Source organism: Clupea harengus, chromosome 20, assembly GCF_900700415.2.
Source record: "Clupea harengus chromosome 20, Ch_v2.0.2, whole genome shotgun sequence".
NCBI lineage: Eukaryota > Metazoa > Chordata > Actinopteri > Clupeiformes > Clupeidae > Clupea > Clupea harengus.
This window is the reverse complement of record NC_045171.1, coordinates 6,287,884-6,304,878: the sequence shown is the minus strand read 5'-3', so window position 1 is coordinate 6,304,878 and position 16,995 is coordinate 6,287,884. Positions and strand designations below refer to the sequence as shown.

Below are 16,995 nucleotides of genomic sequence, written 5' to 3'. Positions count from 1 at the left end.
CCATGTCCAGCTCCCATAACAATCACCTCACACCGAAAATAAAGCAGATTCATTCCCACCATTAGGGCTCCGTTAACCTTAGCGAGTGACCTCCCATTGTCTTCGTGTGTCATGAGAGCTCCGTAGCCAGCCTGGTATCAGATACAAATGCTATGATCTACTCCTCTGCAAAAGAAAAATCAATCCAGAAGCAGCTCCCTGTTCTACTCGCCAGGTCTTATTACAAACAACTCAAAGGTCAAAGGTCAGGTGGTGGAAGGAGGTAGCTTCCTGTAGTGATAAGGAACCTGGCTGTGCAGTTTGACGTGGACTTCAGGTCTGGTCAGGATGATCAAACGGAAACTGCAGAGGCTGAGTTGAGGCCAGGAAGAGCTGGATTCCTCTGACAGGGGAAGTGAGGAGTAACAGGATTTGGAGGGCTGACCTTGTGGCTTTTGCATGTTTCCTCTTTATAAATCACAATGGCTGCATCATGGCGGAGCAACTTTAGTTTACAAGGGGAAAAGTAGGATGTCTTTAAAACGGTGTCCTAAAAAAATGAAACAACATGGAAGGAAATCTATCCTTACTCAAAAGAAAGCGCAAAATAAAATAACTATTTATTGCATATACACAACTGCACCTAGAACACATTGGAGGTTTCCAGTCCTGGATCATGACAGGCACCTAGCCCTTTCCAGCGGCTGTGGTTAAGGGTCTGTGGTGGCTTAATAAAGTCTCCCTCCTTCTATTTTAGTGTCTCAGGCCGCAGCGAGTGTGGGGGCTCCCACGCCCGAGAGCCCTCCCAGGCCTCAGCGGAATCATGTATACATTCAGACGACGTGTTTACGCCCAGGCTCTCCAATGTGTTTATATATGTTTACTTTCCGCTATTTGCTATTTACATTTTCTCACCGCCCCCAGCCACTCCCGCTGCCGTTTGGATGATTGTATTTGTCTGGCTCCCCGATGGCGTCTACGTAAACCCCCCCCCCCCACCCCCCTCCTTCCCCCCAAGCGATTCGGCAGCCTGATAGGCCCTCTTTAGAGGCCCCCCTCTGTCTCCAGCCGTCTCTCTTTACCCCGGTGATTCCCTGATTGAAGGCACCGTCATGCCCCTATTGGCAAGCATCCCTGCGTCGTGCGGTGCGATCTGTGCCTGCGTGGTTTGCTTGGAATAGCGTGCATCATTTCCAAATGGAGCCGACGGCGGCGTCCGAAGCACTTGATCAAGCGGCAGGGTCCGGCGGCTGCGCCTTCGTTTTGATGGAGCGCTGGAGGAATCAGGTGTGGCTGGGATTCCAGCACAGCACAAAGCAATTTCCCATTTCCAAGGGGCCACATGCTGATAGATGCAAGTTAGAATAGCAAACCCCCTTCTCCACACAAACACACACAGACACTCACACACACAGAGAGAGAGACACACACACACACACACTGCTGGCAAATCTGCTTCTCATATTCAGTAAGAGAGGAGGGTGAGAGGGACATAATCCGAAGCACAATGGGGCCGTGCAGCGGGTGGAGGAAGTGATTTGTTTTTCTGCTCGAGTCTGTCAAGTGTCGCTGGGGCGGAGGCTTGAGGTCACTGAGCTGGCCTGTTGACAAACGTCTCGGGCCCCCTGTTGCTCACTATCGATTTCCTCTTCTCTCCCCTTCTCAACGTCTCTCCGCTTCTGAACCGCAGAGCACATCAGGTTACTGTGACATATGAAAATCTGTGCAGGCATATACATGCCTTCACATTGACATGGACACACACAGACACAGACACAGACACACACACACACGCGCCACACACAGACAGACACACTCATGCGCACCAACATGCATTGATGAGTGCTGTAGACACACACTCACGAGCCATATCAAGCACACTGACATGCACACACACCACACAGCACTGCGCCAAGAGAGGAGAAGGAAGGGGGGGGTAACATGAAGAAATTCAAAGCGTGAGGCTTGATCAATCACCACGGCCTGCTGCTCCCCCCCCCCCCCCACTCCACCACCACCACCCTCAGCTCCAACCCTCTACCCTCACACGATCACACACACACACACACACACTATCAACCCCATCCCAGCCCGCCACCCTGCAATCGATTCTCATAGAAATTTCATGAACTTTAAACTGTGACTGACAGGCAGGCCCGACCCCAACTCAGGATGCTAGCGCGGCCCCTTTTAAGAGCGGGACGAGTGCCACCGGGGAAGATGAAGAAGATCCACCGCCCCCCCCACCCCACCTCACCCCCCAACCAGCGGGACTTCCCTCCCCACAGCATACACTTTTAATTAGGGCGAGAAAACGTTCGGTCTTTATGGCTGCAATTAGGATGACGGAGGTACGTGACTCGACCTCAATTTACCCCTCTCCGACACCGCAGGAAAAATTAGTGTGTTTTTTTTAGGAAGGAGGTGGAAACAAACGAGTTGTGTCTGACCCCCTACGCACCTCAGACACAAAGCGCTTTTATTGCTTCTTGTATACGGCCAGGCCCGGAAACCTTTACAAATGAGCATAATGAAAGTATTATACAATTACACAGCTTTCATCACGGGTATGCTCTGACTGTGGTTCTCAGACAGCGAATATCTATCTTCAGACAACAGGCAGAGGCTTTCAACTTTTTGATGGGCTCTGATGGTGCACCCCGGGAATTGCTGCCCGTCCTCCGCAAAAGGAGTGATTCATTTCCTGAATCAAAGGAAACAGTTCCTTTCTCTCAAGCAAAAGAGGACCTGCGGAACCAAAGTCAGATAATTAAGCGTTGCAGTGGGGGAAACTTTAAGCTGGGACTTAGAGCAGAAGAAAAAAAACAAAAAAACAATAATAACTCTTGCGGTTGGGAGGCCATCACTTTGAGGCACGCGTTTTTCCTGGACGTGTCAGTCAGCTTAATCAAGGCGCCACAGAGGCAATTATCCACGAGATGATTAACATATCTAGCCGCTGAGGCGGATGCGCTCTCTAATCACGAGGGTTGCGTCACGGTGCCGAGTCTCGGCGGAGACGACTCCGCTAGCAGGGAGACGCGACAGAAGGGAGTGGGTGTGTTTCTGTCACCTCCACTTCACTTTCCCTCTGATTCCCTAACTGTGCCGCCTATCTGATGTTCCCCACTTTCATGTCTTCAGCCTGGCGACGCGTCTGCGTTAAGTTGCCAGTATGCTCAGGGAGTCATGGAAACACAAACAAAAACAACAAAAGTGAAACGTTTGCGTCTGACGCAGCACCACTCAGTTTTGCCATTGTTTGTCAAATGTTCCAGCGCTACACCTCCTAGTTGTGTGTGTGTGTGTCCGTGTGTGTGTGTGTGAGTGTGTGTGCTACACCTCCTAGTTGTTCTCATGTGTTACTTTGATCAAAAAAAGGGATTGTACTGTTACATCACCCCACCTTCCAAAACACACACAAATGAATGAATCACGTGTTAGCTTAAACAAATGGTTGTGGTTGTGGTTGTATGCACCTAAACCTATATGACATGAACGAGATTGGGATACTACTTTAAGAAACATATCGCTTCTGCCTCGGGCTAAATATAGGAAAACGTACCAAAGAAGGGGGTCAGGACCAAACCCATTACTCAAAGGGTGTCATGAGCGCGAGGCCCTGGATATACCTTGAGATGCAGGAAAAGGCGAAACATAACGACGCGCATGACGCAATGCGTTGCCCCCTTGCGCACCATGTTCACTAGACCTTCAGATTGCCTCGTGGAACTTTCCGCTAATGTGTTCCATGTGTCCGCCCGAAATAAGGGGAAAGAAAGGTACAAAGTGGACTATTGTTTTCTCCTTTGCGGTGACAGAAGGCCTCTCGCTGCAGGTCCCCACTCGAAGGAGCCAAAACTCGGGGAAATGGCCTTTTAGGAAACAGGCAAACAGCCGACCACCACTCCGAGGGGACGGCGTCATAAAAAAAAGGGGTTTTAGTAGCGTAGTTTAAAGAGCGCGTGTTCTTGGTGGCGCCGGGATTTCTAGGCGAAGTGAGAACAGAACCGAACACAACAGCCGGGTCCGGCTGCCAGCCCCGGCACAGCAGCACATGCCAGCGGGCTGCCCTCTTTTTCCGTCTAACCTCATTCTGGATCAGCACCGGAACAATTGCTTCATGTCAAACCTGATCCAACAAGAAGGGAGAAAAAAAAAAAGGCTAAAGGGCTTTGAAGTTTGGCCACCACAACCAGGCCCACAAACTGTGCTGACTCGATCATCTGCACAACGTCAGGGCTTGCTCTGGCTTTCTCTGATGTGAAGGTGGCCCTCTAACACCATTTCTTTCTCTTTCTCTCCCTCTCTCTTTCCTTTACACTCTCCCCCCCCCCCTCCCTCTCCCTCTCCCTCGCTCTCTCTCTGTCTCAAAACCTCCCATCTTGTTTTGCCGTCCGTGGTTAGCATTAGCGCTTTCACTCAGACAGTCGATGACAAATGCTAATCATACGCCAGATTACCCCCTAGCCACAGGTGCAGTTTGGGCGCTAGCAGAGCGGCGGCGGCGGCGCTGCTATTCCCTAGCCTGCCTTCACGTGGGCACAGAGCCCATTACTTGGTAACAAAGCCAATCAGGGCTCAAGGAGCACCTCTAGCCCCCGCTACCCCCTGCTCTAACGCCACAGGCTCTCTGTCTCAGGTTTGAGGACATGCTCAGACTTGCGCTCTGCTCCCAGAGGCCTGCAGCCCCTGATATTGTCACACTCTGGCACCTCCTCTGTGTGTTCAGGGTCAGTGTAGCATGTCTGATAGGAGCTCTCACAATGTCTGCACTGACTGTGAAAGCTTATCAACTTTATTTCTTCTTATCTATCTATCATCTATCTATCTATCTGTCTATCTATCTATCTATCTATCTATCATCTATCTATCATCTATCTATCTATCTATCTATCTATCTGTCTATCTATCTATCTATGTGTGCATTTTTTGTTTGCTTGTCTCCATTATTGCCTTCATTTTCTACATATTCAAACAATAATGCATGACAACTTTTTAGGTGACAATCTAATTACTGCGTATGCACTGCTGGCTCTGCTTCACTTGAAACTACCCCTGCTATGGGCAGGGATTACAATACTAGTGATGCCCACAATAACAAACAGTAATTTATTCCTGCTTGTGTGCTGCGCTCGCTGGGGTGAGGCTGGGCCCATGCCTCCAGTCTCAAGGCTTGTAATGCATAGATCAATGTGGCCTGGGGGGAAAGGGAATCAATGGGTGCTGAGTTATTGCAGTATTTGGCTACTGATTTTTAGAGAGCTGTGTTTTCCCAGGAAAGTCAATACCTCCAGGCTCCTCACATTCATTTCTCCCCAGCTCAGACCCCCACCCCCCCCCCCCACACACCACACACACACACACACACACACACACACAGACACACACACCACACACACACACACACACACCACCTCCACTCCCAACCCCTTTCCTGGAGCTAACACCTGGGGAGACAGGGCCCCCAGAGGGAAGGAGGAAGGAAAAGAGAGAGAGAGAGAGCGCGTATAAAAAGCAGAACAGAGACAGCATGAGTGAACGGGTGTAGGAAAGAAAGGAAAAACAAACAAAGAGTACTCTATGAAGGCTTCTCTATCAAAAGAGGACAGTACCGTCTAAGACAAATACAACATGGCTGATTCATTATTTAAAATATTATGATGCATGATGAGTTTCAACCCCCCCCCCTCTAACAAACATGAAACCTCGTCCTCAACCAAACAATAACAATTTTATACTTCAAGGAAGTAGTCTCAGTTGAAGCACATATCAGAGTTCTCTATATAATATGCATTCCTCTGCAATTACACTGTATCATTATTTCAGTACACAAGCATTAGTGCTGTGTTTGTATACAAGCTATTGTCATGCAATGAGTCCAATGCGACATTGAATAACTGCATAAGTTGTAGTATAGTATTTGCATAATGGCACAGGAATGAGGGCAGTGTGAAGTGAAACACTTGACTGTGAAATCCCTTTCCTTTAAAACAGGAAATTCAGAGGGGGGCAACTTGTCTCCAGCTTCACAGAGTGGTCAGGAGGGACCGCTTCATAGCTCAGAGAGGTTCTTCTCCTTCCTCCATCTGCATCAACGCTCCCGGCATCGGTATCAAAGTTGCCAGGCAAAACTGCCCCCGAGGGCAATTGTCTAGGCATGGTTTTACTGATGCACACAAACACGAATGCAAGTGTACAGGCACACACACACACACAAACACACACACACACACACACACACACACACACACACACACACACACACACACACTTCTGCTGAAACATACACACACACAGGCGGACACTCAAATGGTTAAAATATATTTGTATGATGGATTTGTTTGGCACACTTTTTTTTTTTTTTTTAAACGCCAACCATTTAAAATGCAAAGCAAAGAGAATTGAAAAGGGATCGCTTCATATGGCTGACTTTCATTTGATAATGTTTATGTTTTTTAATAAGAATCCCTTAATTCCTCTGACCCAAATGCGGGGCTTGCAGACATTCGAACTGGCTTGGTTTCGTTCGGAATTGGACACAGCTTGATAAAAAAAACAGCAAGTTTATGGGCCCTGGAATGCTAGTTTAGAGATGAGCTCATTGGGGCATATGGGAGGTCCCTGGTGGAGAACACATCATCGAGTTTGGATGCACTCTCGTTCCTCTTCAATTATACACAACTTGCCTATTCAGTATTTAAAAGCCTGCTTCATTTTGCATTCATGAATATCACACGTCCCTGGCACAATAAATAAGTTGCCCAAGTGTACGTCGATGCATCCACAAAAACTAAAATATGTATGCGCGAATCCAATTTGCTTTGCACAACAAACGCCTTGTTCCGAGGGGGGGGGAGAGTTGTGATGGGCCCGTTTTTCTTTTGTCTTTGTCCTGAATTCATCACATAGAATATTAGACGAGATTCCGTCTGGCAAACATATTAAGCATTTAAAGGGAAAACAAGATGATGTTCTGTCAGAGCGTTTTTTTTTTATCTATATATGACCTATAGATAACGTATTTATCCCTTTGATCTGAAGCACACACACACACACTCCTCCTGTATAGACACATATACACACAGAGACACCCCCCACCCACCCACACACACACATAATACAACACACAGTTAAACTTTTAAAAGGTAGACTCCGACTGATTCCCTCATTCCAATTCAACCCCAAACCACATATTTCTTTTGAACTGCGGCTGTCTGTCCTTACGGATGAGTAAAATAGAGAGTCTATTCACAAATCACTACTCTTAAAAAAAAAGCAAACAGCCCCGAACAGCTGTCAGTCATATCCCACACAAAAAAAAAATGATCAGATATTAGCATGGCAAAAGGAATCAGCAGAGCCAAGATGGACCGTCTGCCTCCATTGTAGGCCTGTCTCCCAACTCTCTGCTTAGACACACGTGAATGAGTGGCGGCTTTGAACAAAGAAGGCCGAGGGTAAAAAAGCCGACAGGAGATAAACCTCATGTTTAACAGAAAGCCTTAACACAGTCCCTTCCTTTATGCCGACCACACTGACATTTACTTATCGGGCCAAACAGTCTTCCATCTGACCTTTCGGCTACTTTGAATGGCATCTGGATTATTCTGATGGAATAATCGGCCCGCCGTTAAGAAAAGGCGGTGATTTTACTAAGTGATACTCCAGTCCAGCATGGGCTCGCTCAGGCCGAGAGGACACAAAAGTGAGGACGTCGGACAAAAGCCGTGGCGGACACGGGATGATGAAAACAGCCCTGACCCCGCTCTATGTGGGACGCCAATACCAAGAGAATAGACATCATATGGTGTAAATAATAGCATAGCTTAGATGAGATCTCAAGAAAAGAGCACCAAATAGCACAGACTCTGAATGACTGAAACTTTGACAGGGAGAAGAAGAGGAACAGGAGACGTTGACGTACCAGTGTAGACGAAGCGTCCTGGAGCTCCTTTGCAGAACTGCTTGGACTTGTAGGAGAGTGTGACTTCCACCACCCCGGGGATGTGCCTCGGAGGAGTCTGAACCCGAATGGCGTGGGGTGTGATGAGCTGCAAAAAACACACACACACACACACACATGCATTTACCATCCATTGTTCAATACACGTGCCAGCCCTTCAGATGCTCTCGATTTAAAGAGGTCTCACCACAGCCTTAGAATATCTTTGTTGCCATGCCGCTTAAATCAACTTGACAGTATTTTCATATTCTTATGGGTCTTTTTATCTTTTATTCAGAGATGGACTCTCTCCAGATTCTGAAATTTTAATGGTCGAGTGCAAAATTGCCGTCACATAAACTGTTATCTGAGCACTCTTTTCTGTCAAATACAAAATGGTTGTAGCTCTTACACCTCCAAATCTGTGGTTCTGCTATTGTGTGCTCTCACACCTGGGAATAACTTGAGAAAATACAAACAAAAATACAATTTGTACATGTCAGGTGTGTGTGGTGTCTACAGACACAAGTGTGTGTGTGCGTGTATGTGTGTGTGAGAGTGTGTGTGTGTGGTGTGTTTGTCTGTGTGTGCTGGCACGTATGTGTGTGCATGTGTGTGTGTTTGTGTGTGAATGAGCATGTCTGTGTGTTCTCACACTTCCTCTACGGTGGGGCCTCACCTCGCTCCAAACCAGCATGGTGCCAAAGACCACCTGGAGTCCGTCGAAGAAGTTATCTCCGATGATGATGACGGTGGCTCCGCCGGTCGTCCAGCCCTCGCTGGGACTGATGGCTTTAATGCAGGGCGTGGCTGCTTCGGAAAACAAGACAACAAACTAAAGGTTACACTGACGAAACGCGTCTGTGAATAAACTGGTCAAAATAAATAAGCAATGAGACAAGGTTGAGAGTGCGGTTTTTTCTACTTTAAGTTAACAGTCTTTTTCACTCGCACCCAAAATCGCCTTTATTTTGGAAGTAGAGCGCGCCTATCCTTACAAACAAACTAAAGGTTACCAGGCAGAAACACAAGCTAATTATCACAGGCTCAAATCCGCAGTCCATTAGAATTCAATGGGGTTGAATGAGTTTAGAATTGAGTTTGTTGTTGTCCAAGGAGCCTATTTGCCGTTTTATTTCCCATCAATGAAGTGATAAGCGTAGAGATATGCATCGATAACTGTAAACGCGAAAGCATCTGCTTTCTGCTTCAGTCCAAGGGGACTGGAGACAGCGCACGAGAGTTTGAGTTATTCTGTCATATTTCCTTCTCGACTCTTCTTTCATGATAAAGAAATTAACGAGAGATGAGAGCCTCTGACCGTAAATGAGGGGAGGAAAAAAAAATAGAAAGATGAAAATTATAAACTTTTATACTGTCTCTGTTTCTGTCTTTTTCTCTCTCTCTCTCTCTGTGTGTGTGTGTCTCCCATTGTCTGCGAATCAATACCACTCAATGCTTTTGTCTTTAATCGTAAACAAGGCTGTCTCTGACTGGCCAGACTGGAGACAGACAGGACGACTGACCTCCAGTCTCCACTGTGCGTGGAGGGGGGAATTGATTCGTCGCAGCCTGGCAGCTCCAGCAGTCGCCAGAGTGGAGAGCAGCTTGAACGCCGCCCTGTATTACTGCCCCGGCCCAGCGGAGCCGGATTGCCAGCTGAAAACCATCAGGGCCGCAGATAGGCTCACACTTTTCTCAGAGCTGTTTTTCGACACAAACTTTTTCAGTTTTTTTTGTTTTGTACTCTCTAGGCCTACCTAGGCTGTTTATAAATGACTTTTTGGTCACAAAAGTAAAAGTTTTTTTGCCAAGCAGGGGAACGGCTAACACCTGCGTGGATGAATAAAATAGCAGCGACCGCGATAGGCATCCCAGCGAACATCACAGAGGGAGCACAGGAGAGATTGGAACATCTGTCTACCTGCACCCTGAAGTGTTTGGAAAGGAAGCCTGTGTTTTTTCCCAGAATGCACCTCTCACCTATCATCTTCACGTTTACGTCTACGGAGAGTGTCAGTGGTGTCATATCTGTTGGTAGAACAATGACTTGTTCTTCTGCGCTCCAATCCAGGCTGCTGTGATTTAGAGTCTCCGCGGAGAGGCTGGAAGCATACATCACACCTTGTGATGTGATGTGATGTGCATGTCCCACCACAGAACTGATTAGGTTTCCACCGCACCTCTGCATCAACTTTCATCTGACACATCAAAAGCGGGCCATCAGGCGTCTAACCCACAGCAGACGCACGCAGGTAAGCGAGCTCCCGTTTCATCTCTAAAAAACGCCCCCGTCGTGCGGCCCCGCCACCAGCCATATGCTCCGGCCATATCCCGTCTCGTCGAGCGAAGCCTGCTGGAGCGCTGGAGAAACTCCGGGCCGCAACATTCCCTCCATCAAACATGCCCCCCCCCCCCCACACACACACACTTTTAAAAACGTTTTTCTTTTGGTCCCGGAAAACACATCGACTTGGTCTTCACGGAGAGGCTTGGCGGCCTTGACAGCCTGTCTGTCTGCCTGCCTGCCTGCCTGTCTGTCTGCCTGTCTGTCTGTCTGCCTCCAGAGAGATGAACACAGAGGGGGAGAGGCTGCACTTCTCCCCTCTGCATCAGTCATTAAGTGACTTACCTTCAGACGGGTCCAGGCGCCGGGCCCTTCTGCCATGTTTGGAGTTGTTGTGCACAAACATGTTGTCTGAGACGGCCAGCACGTGCCCGTCCACATTGACTGTAGTGGAGATCACCACCTGAAGGAACGTGGAAAATTTGCGTTTCGTTATCGAAGCGACGGTTGTTGGAGTGTCTGTACGAAAAGTACCCCATGAAATGGAACCACATTTTTTTAAACGGTCTTACCTGAAATCGCCTCATGTCTCTGGGGTTACCGGCATTTTTCAAACAGTTTTGGTTACACTTGAGGAAGAATTTCAGGAAGAATCTGAAAAAGACACAAAAATAAAAAATAAAAAACCGTCAATACAAAAGTCAACATCATTCTGAGAGGCAATCATAATCCCAGTCACCTGTTAGCTGTCACATGAAACATGTAGCACATCCTGACAGCAAAGAGCGCAAATAAATATTCACACTTCTCGAGCCTTCACTACCTAAGCATCCCCTCAGTGACAGATCCCGTACATAAATTTCTTGCGTGATCCGGTGACCATGAAGACATGGTGTGCAGATATATGGTGCGTAATTAGACACAGGTTTTGATTTTTCATTCTTTATTGGGGTGCTGCGCCAAACTCCAGGTGTTGATTTACACGTATTTTCACTCCACCAGAGTGCTATTGATTGGGAAAGGATATCGATGAGGACGTGCGGTAATAAGACAGCGCGGCTGGAGGTAGACTTGAAGGCATACAGTAAGAATGGATTGCAGCCTTAATGCATTTCCCCGTTGCCTGGTAATCTCCACGCATCCATCCACTGCTCCATAAACCCCCTGTTTTGATGGAGCGCTTTCTTTTTAATTGCCACATTATCACAATAATAATCCGGGCAGTTAACAACCGGCAAGGTCGCAGACAGGCATGTCACATTAACCACAGGATAACCTCTTCCACCGTGGCCACTACCTCCTCCCACCCTCCCATCGTCTTTCTCTCTCTCTCTCTCTCTCTCTCTCTCTCTCTCTCTCTCTCTCTCTCGCTCTATTTCTGAAGGAGATGCTGGCAGTACAAATGGCTGTCATCTGCAGACTGCATTGATTTCTCCCTAATAAGACTGTAACACTATCTTTAAAACACACACACCCACACACACACACACACACGCACACTGGCAACCCAGCCCCTTTTCAAAACCTCACTTATGTCATAATCACAGTATCATGGAATATACTTCTAAGCATCCCCTGCAACCTTGCACGATTGATCACTCTGAAAAGAGAGCAACAAAGTGTGTGTGTGTGAGAGAGAGAGAGAGAGAGGGAGAGAGGGAAAGAGAAAGAGAGAGCAAAATAGAGATAGAGAAGCACAGAGAGAGAGAGAGAGAGAGAGAGAGAGAATGGGGTCATATCAGAGGGAGTCCTGTTGCTCGAGAATTATGGACATTTCGTAATCACACAATATAGAAAAAAAATGTCTGCTCTATTTAGCTGCTATCGACTGATACTTGATCTGGGGTGCACGGAGGGCTACTAATGCCCTTTATGGCCATGGAATACAATAATACGGGGAACCCATCCCCGAGCTCCATTCATATGATATTGGAGTCCTTGGGAGAAGAGATATGGATCAATAAGGATTGAATTAAAACGCAGCAGGAGACAAGGTCTGGTAAGTGAACCTGCGCGCCGATATTAGAGTAATGGTGTGTTTATGGAGGATCCAATTGAACTGCAGGGCAGACACCCTGAGAGAGAGAGAGAGGGGAGAGAGAGAGGGGAGAGAGGGGAGAGAGAGAGAGAGAGGGGAGAGAGGGGAGAGAGAGAGAGGGGGGGGGGGGGAGAATCTGGGGCATACCCTCACGCCTACCCCAACCATGGGGGGGAGGTTTAAACTATGGGCTCTGTAGCCCACCAAGCCACAGAGCCACTCGTTTTTTCTTTTTGGTCAGTGCGTAAAAACAGGGGTGAAAAAAGAGAGGAGGGGATAAAATGAAAAGGGAGGGATGGAGGGATGAGAACGAGGCCCGCGGAGGAGGAGAAGAGCACGTGACGTGCTCCGGGTCTCGCCGGCTCAGGCTTCTCCATCTGCCACTGGGCAAGAGTTGACAAGGAATGGAAGATTCCAGGTCTCTTCCTGGGAAAGAGAGAGAGAGAGGGAGAGAGGGAGAGGCGGCAGTGCCAGATCAAAGACGGCTCCCTTTGGAACGGTTCAGCGACGGATCAGAACGCGGAAGGACTGTGGGGGGGGGGGGGGGGGGGGGGGGCGGCTCAGAGCTTGGAGACGATGGGGCTGGGGCTGAATCCTTAGTGATAGCTTATTTGGGGGGCAATATGGCGGAGAAAGATGGGGGGGGGGGGGGGGTCAAAGGTGTGTGTGTGCGTGTGTGTGTGTGTGTGTTTGTATATATGCATGCAGGTATGCATGAGGTATGTGTTGTTGTGTGGGTTTGTTTGTGCGTGTTTGTGTGTGCCTGAGAGAGACACTGTGTGTGTGTGTGTGTGTGTGTGTGTGTGTGTGTGTGTGTGTGTGTGTGTGTGTGTGTGTGTGTGTGTGTGTGTGTGTGTGTGAGTGTGCACATGTACATTTGTAACATATGCTTTACAAACTCCTCATGGACATATCTTCAACCTATTGAGAGACTCACATCAACTGTGGCGCTGTCAACAATTACCAGGACACAGACACATCAAGACACCAAGAGGAGGCTGGAGACAGTGCAGATGGATGAAGGGAGCAGCAGTAGGAAGTGAGGAAGGAAAGAGAGAGACCGTGAGAGAGAGAGAGAGAAAGAGAGAGAGAGAGAGAGAGAGAGAAAGGCTCTCTCTCTCTCTCTCTGTTGAACCTCTCCCTCTCCCTCCCCATCTAAAACTTATTAAAACACCATAAATAATTAATGTCCATCTAGAGCCAGCCCTCCGTTATTAGTTTCAGCCCGTTTTCTCTACCCCCCCCCCCCACCTCTCCTTCTCCCTCTCATTCTCCTCCTCCTCTTCACTCGTCTCTCCTCTCCTCTCTGCTCTTAAAAAGTCAGTAAAGATAATGAGGGAGTCTGCGTCTCTGTTGTAAGCCCTCACCTCATTACGCTGCCCTGCAATCAATTACAAGGGGGATGTGTGGCCCTGTCAGTCCCTAATGTGCAGCCGACATGGTGTCAGGAATTACGGCTGGCCCCTGGACTACACTCCCCTGTCCCCAATGGCTGCCCACCCAGCCCACCGCACATCTCCACACACTCCAACAATCACACACACACACACAGTCACACATTCACACATGCACACAGACATATACTGTACATATGCTCAGAAAAACTACACTAAAGGGTCCATGCATTTTTCAAACACAAACTCTCTTTCTCTCTCTCTCTCTCTCTCTCTCTCTCTATGTCTCTCTCTCTCTCTCACACACACACACACATATATATACACAGACAGGATCTCTCCCCTACAGCCAGAGAGAAAAGGAGAGGACTCTAACCTCATGTCTTTGAATCATGTAATTGAATCTTATCAAAGGGTTGATGCCTCATGAAGACTGTGTGGTTCAGCATAGAACCATCTGCAGCACTTTAGCATCTCTCTCTCTCTCCTCAGCCCCCCCCCCCCCCCGACACACACACACACACACACACACACACATACACACACACACACACACACACACACACACAACGGCTATCAAAGCCACGAAGCGATAGTTGTAATTTAAATGTCCAGATAAGCAGACCTTAAGAGGGTGTAATGTGTGAAGACCCTAGCTTTATGTCACACAAAGAGGAGTAGTAGTAGTCGTCCTATAAGGGCCTCTAAGAGAAGCTTGGGCTGAGCCCTGTGAGATAGTGAGCTGGGCGATGCTTTGTTGTGAGAGAGAGTGAGGGATAAAGCATGCTCTCTAAATGAAGAGGCACACCCATGAAGCTCGCATGAGCTGTGCACACCAAGCCACAGAGCAGCCACACAAAGAAAGCCCTCTCAGACACTCACACACACACACACACACACACACACACACACACACACAAAAACACTGGCTGTCCATTCACTTGCTGAACAGACATACACACACACACACACACACACTCACAGTCCATTCACTTGCTGAACAGACACACACACACACACACACACACACACACACACACACACACACACACACACAAAGACACACACACCTCCCCTCCCTCAAGTCTCTCACTTATTACGTTAGGCAAGAAGGGAAAAAAAAAATCAATATTTCAGCAAGGGTATTTTTAAAAGCTGCCGTGGTTTCAATTCTCAGCCACCATTTGCTTTGAGCGTCTGATGCTTTCTATGAAAGGGCCCGGGCCCCGCTGTGGCGTTTCAGCAATGAGGGATGGGAGGCGATCGCCAGCGTTGGCACCGCATCAGATTACCACCCCGGAGTCTCGGGGCTTTAGAAACACGCCCGTCAGAGCCCCGGCTAATTCAGCTGGACAACTATTGAATGCGTTTTAGCTGTAGCGCCACGAAGAGAGGCTAACTCTATGAATCACAACACAAACATTCCAATTGCACAACAACACGATGCACTCTGCAGAATTTATCCAGCATGTGTAACTGGTTTGAGACAGAGAGAGAGGAATATTAACAATCTAATGTGGCAGCAAGTGAAAGAACATGAGCGTGGTCTTGTGTATGAAGAGAGAAGCAGCTAACAACCCAAGTGGGGTGAAGTCTAATATTTACTGTGCTGTCTGGTAAACAAAGACGACTCCATTTTTTTTGCTAATTAGAGGTTAACTCCACCAGCTTTCCAAATGAACTACAAAGCCGTCAGGCTATGTGGACATACGGCTCACCAGGAATGAGACGCTATAGAGTGTGAGGTGTTTGTGTGTGAATGTATATGTTTGTGTATGTGTGTGTGTGTGTGTGTGTGTGTGTGTGTGTAAGGGGGGGTCTCTCTGTCGCTCTAAGACTAGGCCTTCCTAGGCTCTGCTACATGCCATCAATAATTCACCAGCCAAGATGGCAATTACAGGACCATGTACAATCAAACTAAATATTTGATGAGGCACTAAAACAGTCCTTGGAACGGATCTTTGTCTCTCTCTCTCTCTCTCTCTCTCTCTCTCTCTCTCTCTCTCTCTCTCTCTCTCTCGCTCTCTCTCTTTCTCCCTCTCTCTCTTTCTCTTGCTCTGCTCTGTCTATTGTTTTTGCGCCACCTCATAGTCCTGGTCCCTTATTCCCTAAACTTTGCTTGGGAAACACAAAAACAGTTAGCACAGCTAAGAGTGACTTGCACAATTCATTTGTTCCATCTAAAAGCACAGCCCGCCTATACAGAGCTCTCTTCCCCAAGCGAACATCTCTTTGCATGCGTGCGTATCGACCAAAAATATTTCCTCTTTCAAAAAACTGGGAAGGTGTTTTGAAAGCTGGAACATTCAGTTGTTGAAGACATGATTTGGCACTCAAACAAGTGAGATCAGGTTGAGTTGTGAACACCCGGTACTAAGGTGAAAATGGAGGAGAAAAAAAGTCACGGAATTAAATCCTCTGAAATTCTGTCAAAACCTGTCAACAGCCTTTCCCCCCCCTCTTTCCCCACACAAAAATAAATAAATTCATGTAAAGCATTTGCCAAAGAAAGAATTCACAGGGATCTCTTTCACGGAGTAACGGATAATGCCGTTTTTCTGTTAGCTGCAGCTTCTTGCTCCCAGGGTCAGACTATTGAAAATCCATTCTGTTGAAATCCTAGTGGGAGTCCTGGCGAGGTGAGCACAAATCAGCGGCCTGAGCATTGCATCGCATCACTTTTTTTTCCCCGTGGCAGCTGCTTTCAGATGTGGATGAGAGGAAGAGGTAGTGGGAACAGAGAGGAGAGGAGAGGAGAGGAGAGGAGAGGAGAGGAGAAGAGAGGAGAGGAGAGCTGGTTTGCCTGGCCCCAATAAAGCTGGCTTCCAGCATGGACCCTTGGACTGCATAGACTCTCAGTCTGTCGATGTTTAGTACTGAGCCCTTCCTTGTGTGTGTGTGTGTGTGTGTGTGTGTGTGTGTGTGTGTGTGTGTGTGTGTGTGTGTGTGTGTGTGTGTGTGTGTGTGTGTTTGACAGTGCAAATGCACATATGCAAATGCACACCCACAGGCAGACACACACACACACACACACACACACACACAAATATTTACACACAAACATACACACACATTATAAATTCATTCAACAAATAGACTCTGTATTTATTCGCTAGTCTACCACAGTCTCTCTCTCTCTCCTTCTCTCTCTCTCTCTCTCTCACACACACACACACACACACACACACACACACACACACCATTGCAGCACTGCACTCAGGTTTCCTCGGGTCCCCCTCTTAGCTGTATTTTGACCCCCGGTTGCCATGGCAAAAGAACATATTTGTCTCTCCAATCGCAATCACTCCATGACATAATGCACTGACGAGAGAAAATAAAATATGTGACTGGC

At 47.8% G+C, this 16,995-nt stretch overlaps 1 protein-coding gene across 4 annotated transcripts in view; it reads right to left on the bottom strand.

The window, feature by feature from the left end:
• LOC105911592 (transcription factor COE3-like) overlaps positions 1-16,995 on the bottom strand; it is a 98,803-nt gene that overhangs the window by 22,668 nt on the left and 59,140 nt on the right. For 3 of the 4 annotated variants that reach the window (XM_012840417.3, XM_031587365.2, XM_031587364.2), the window contains exons 7-10: positions 10,784-10,865; positions 10,557-10,674; positions 8,604-8,737; positions 7,907-8,033 (exon numbers count right to left, since the gene is read on the bottom strand). In XM_012840417.3, the coding sequence (XP_012695871.1) occupies positions 7,907-8,033; positions 8,604-8,737; positions 10,557-10,674; positions 10,784-10,865 (461 nt within the window). The remainder of the gene's footprint in view (positions 1-7,906; positions 8,034-8,603; positions 8,738-10,556; positions 10,675-10,783; positions 10,866-16,995) is intronic. The other variant, XM_031587363.2, reaches the window with a different exon arrangement.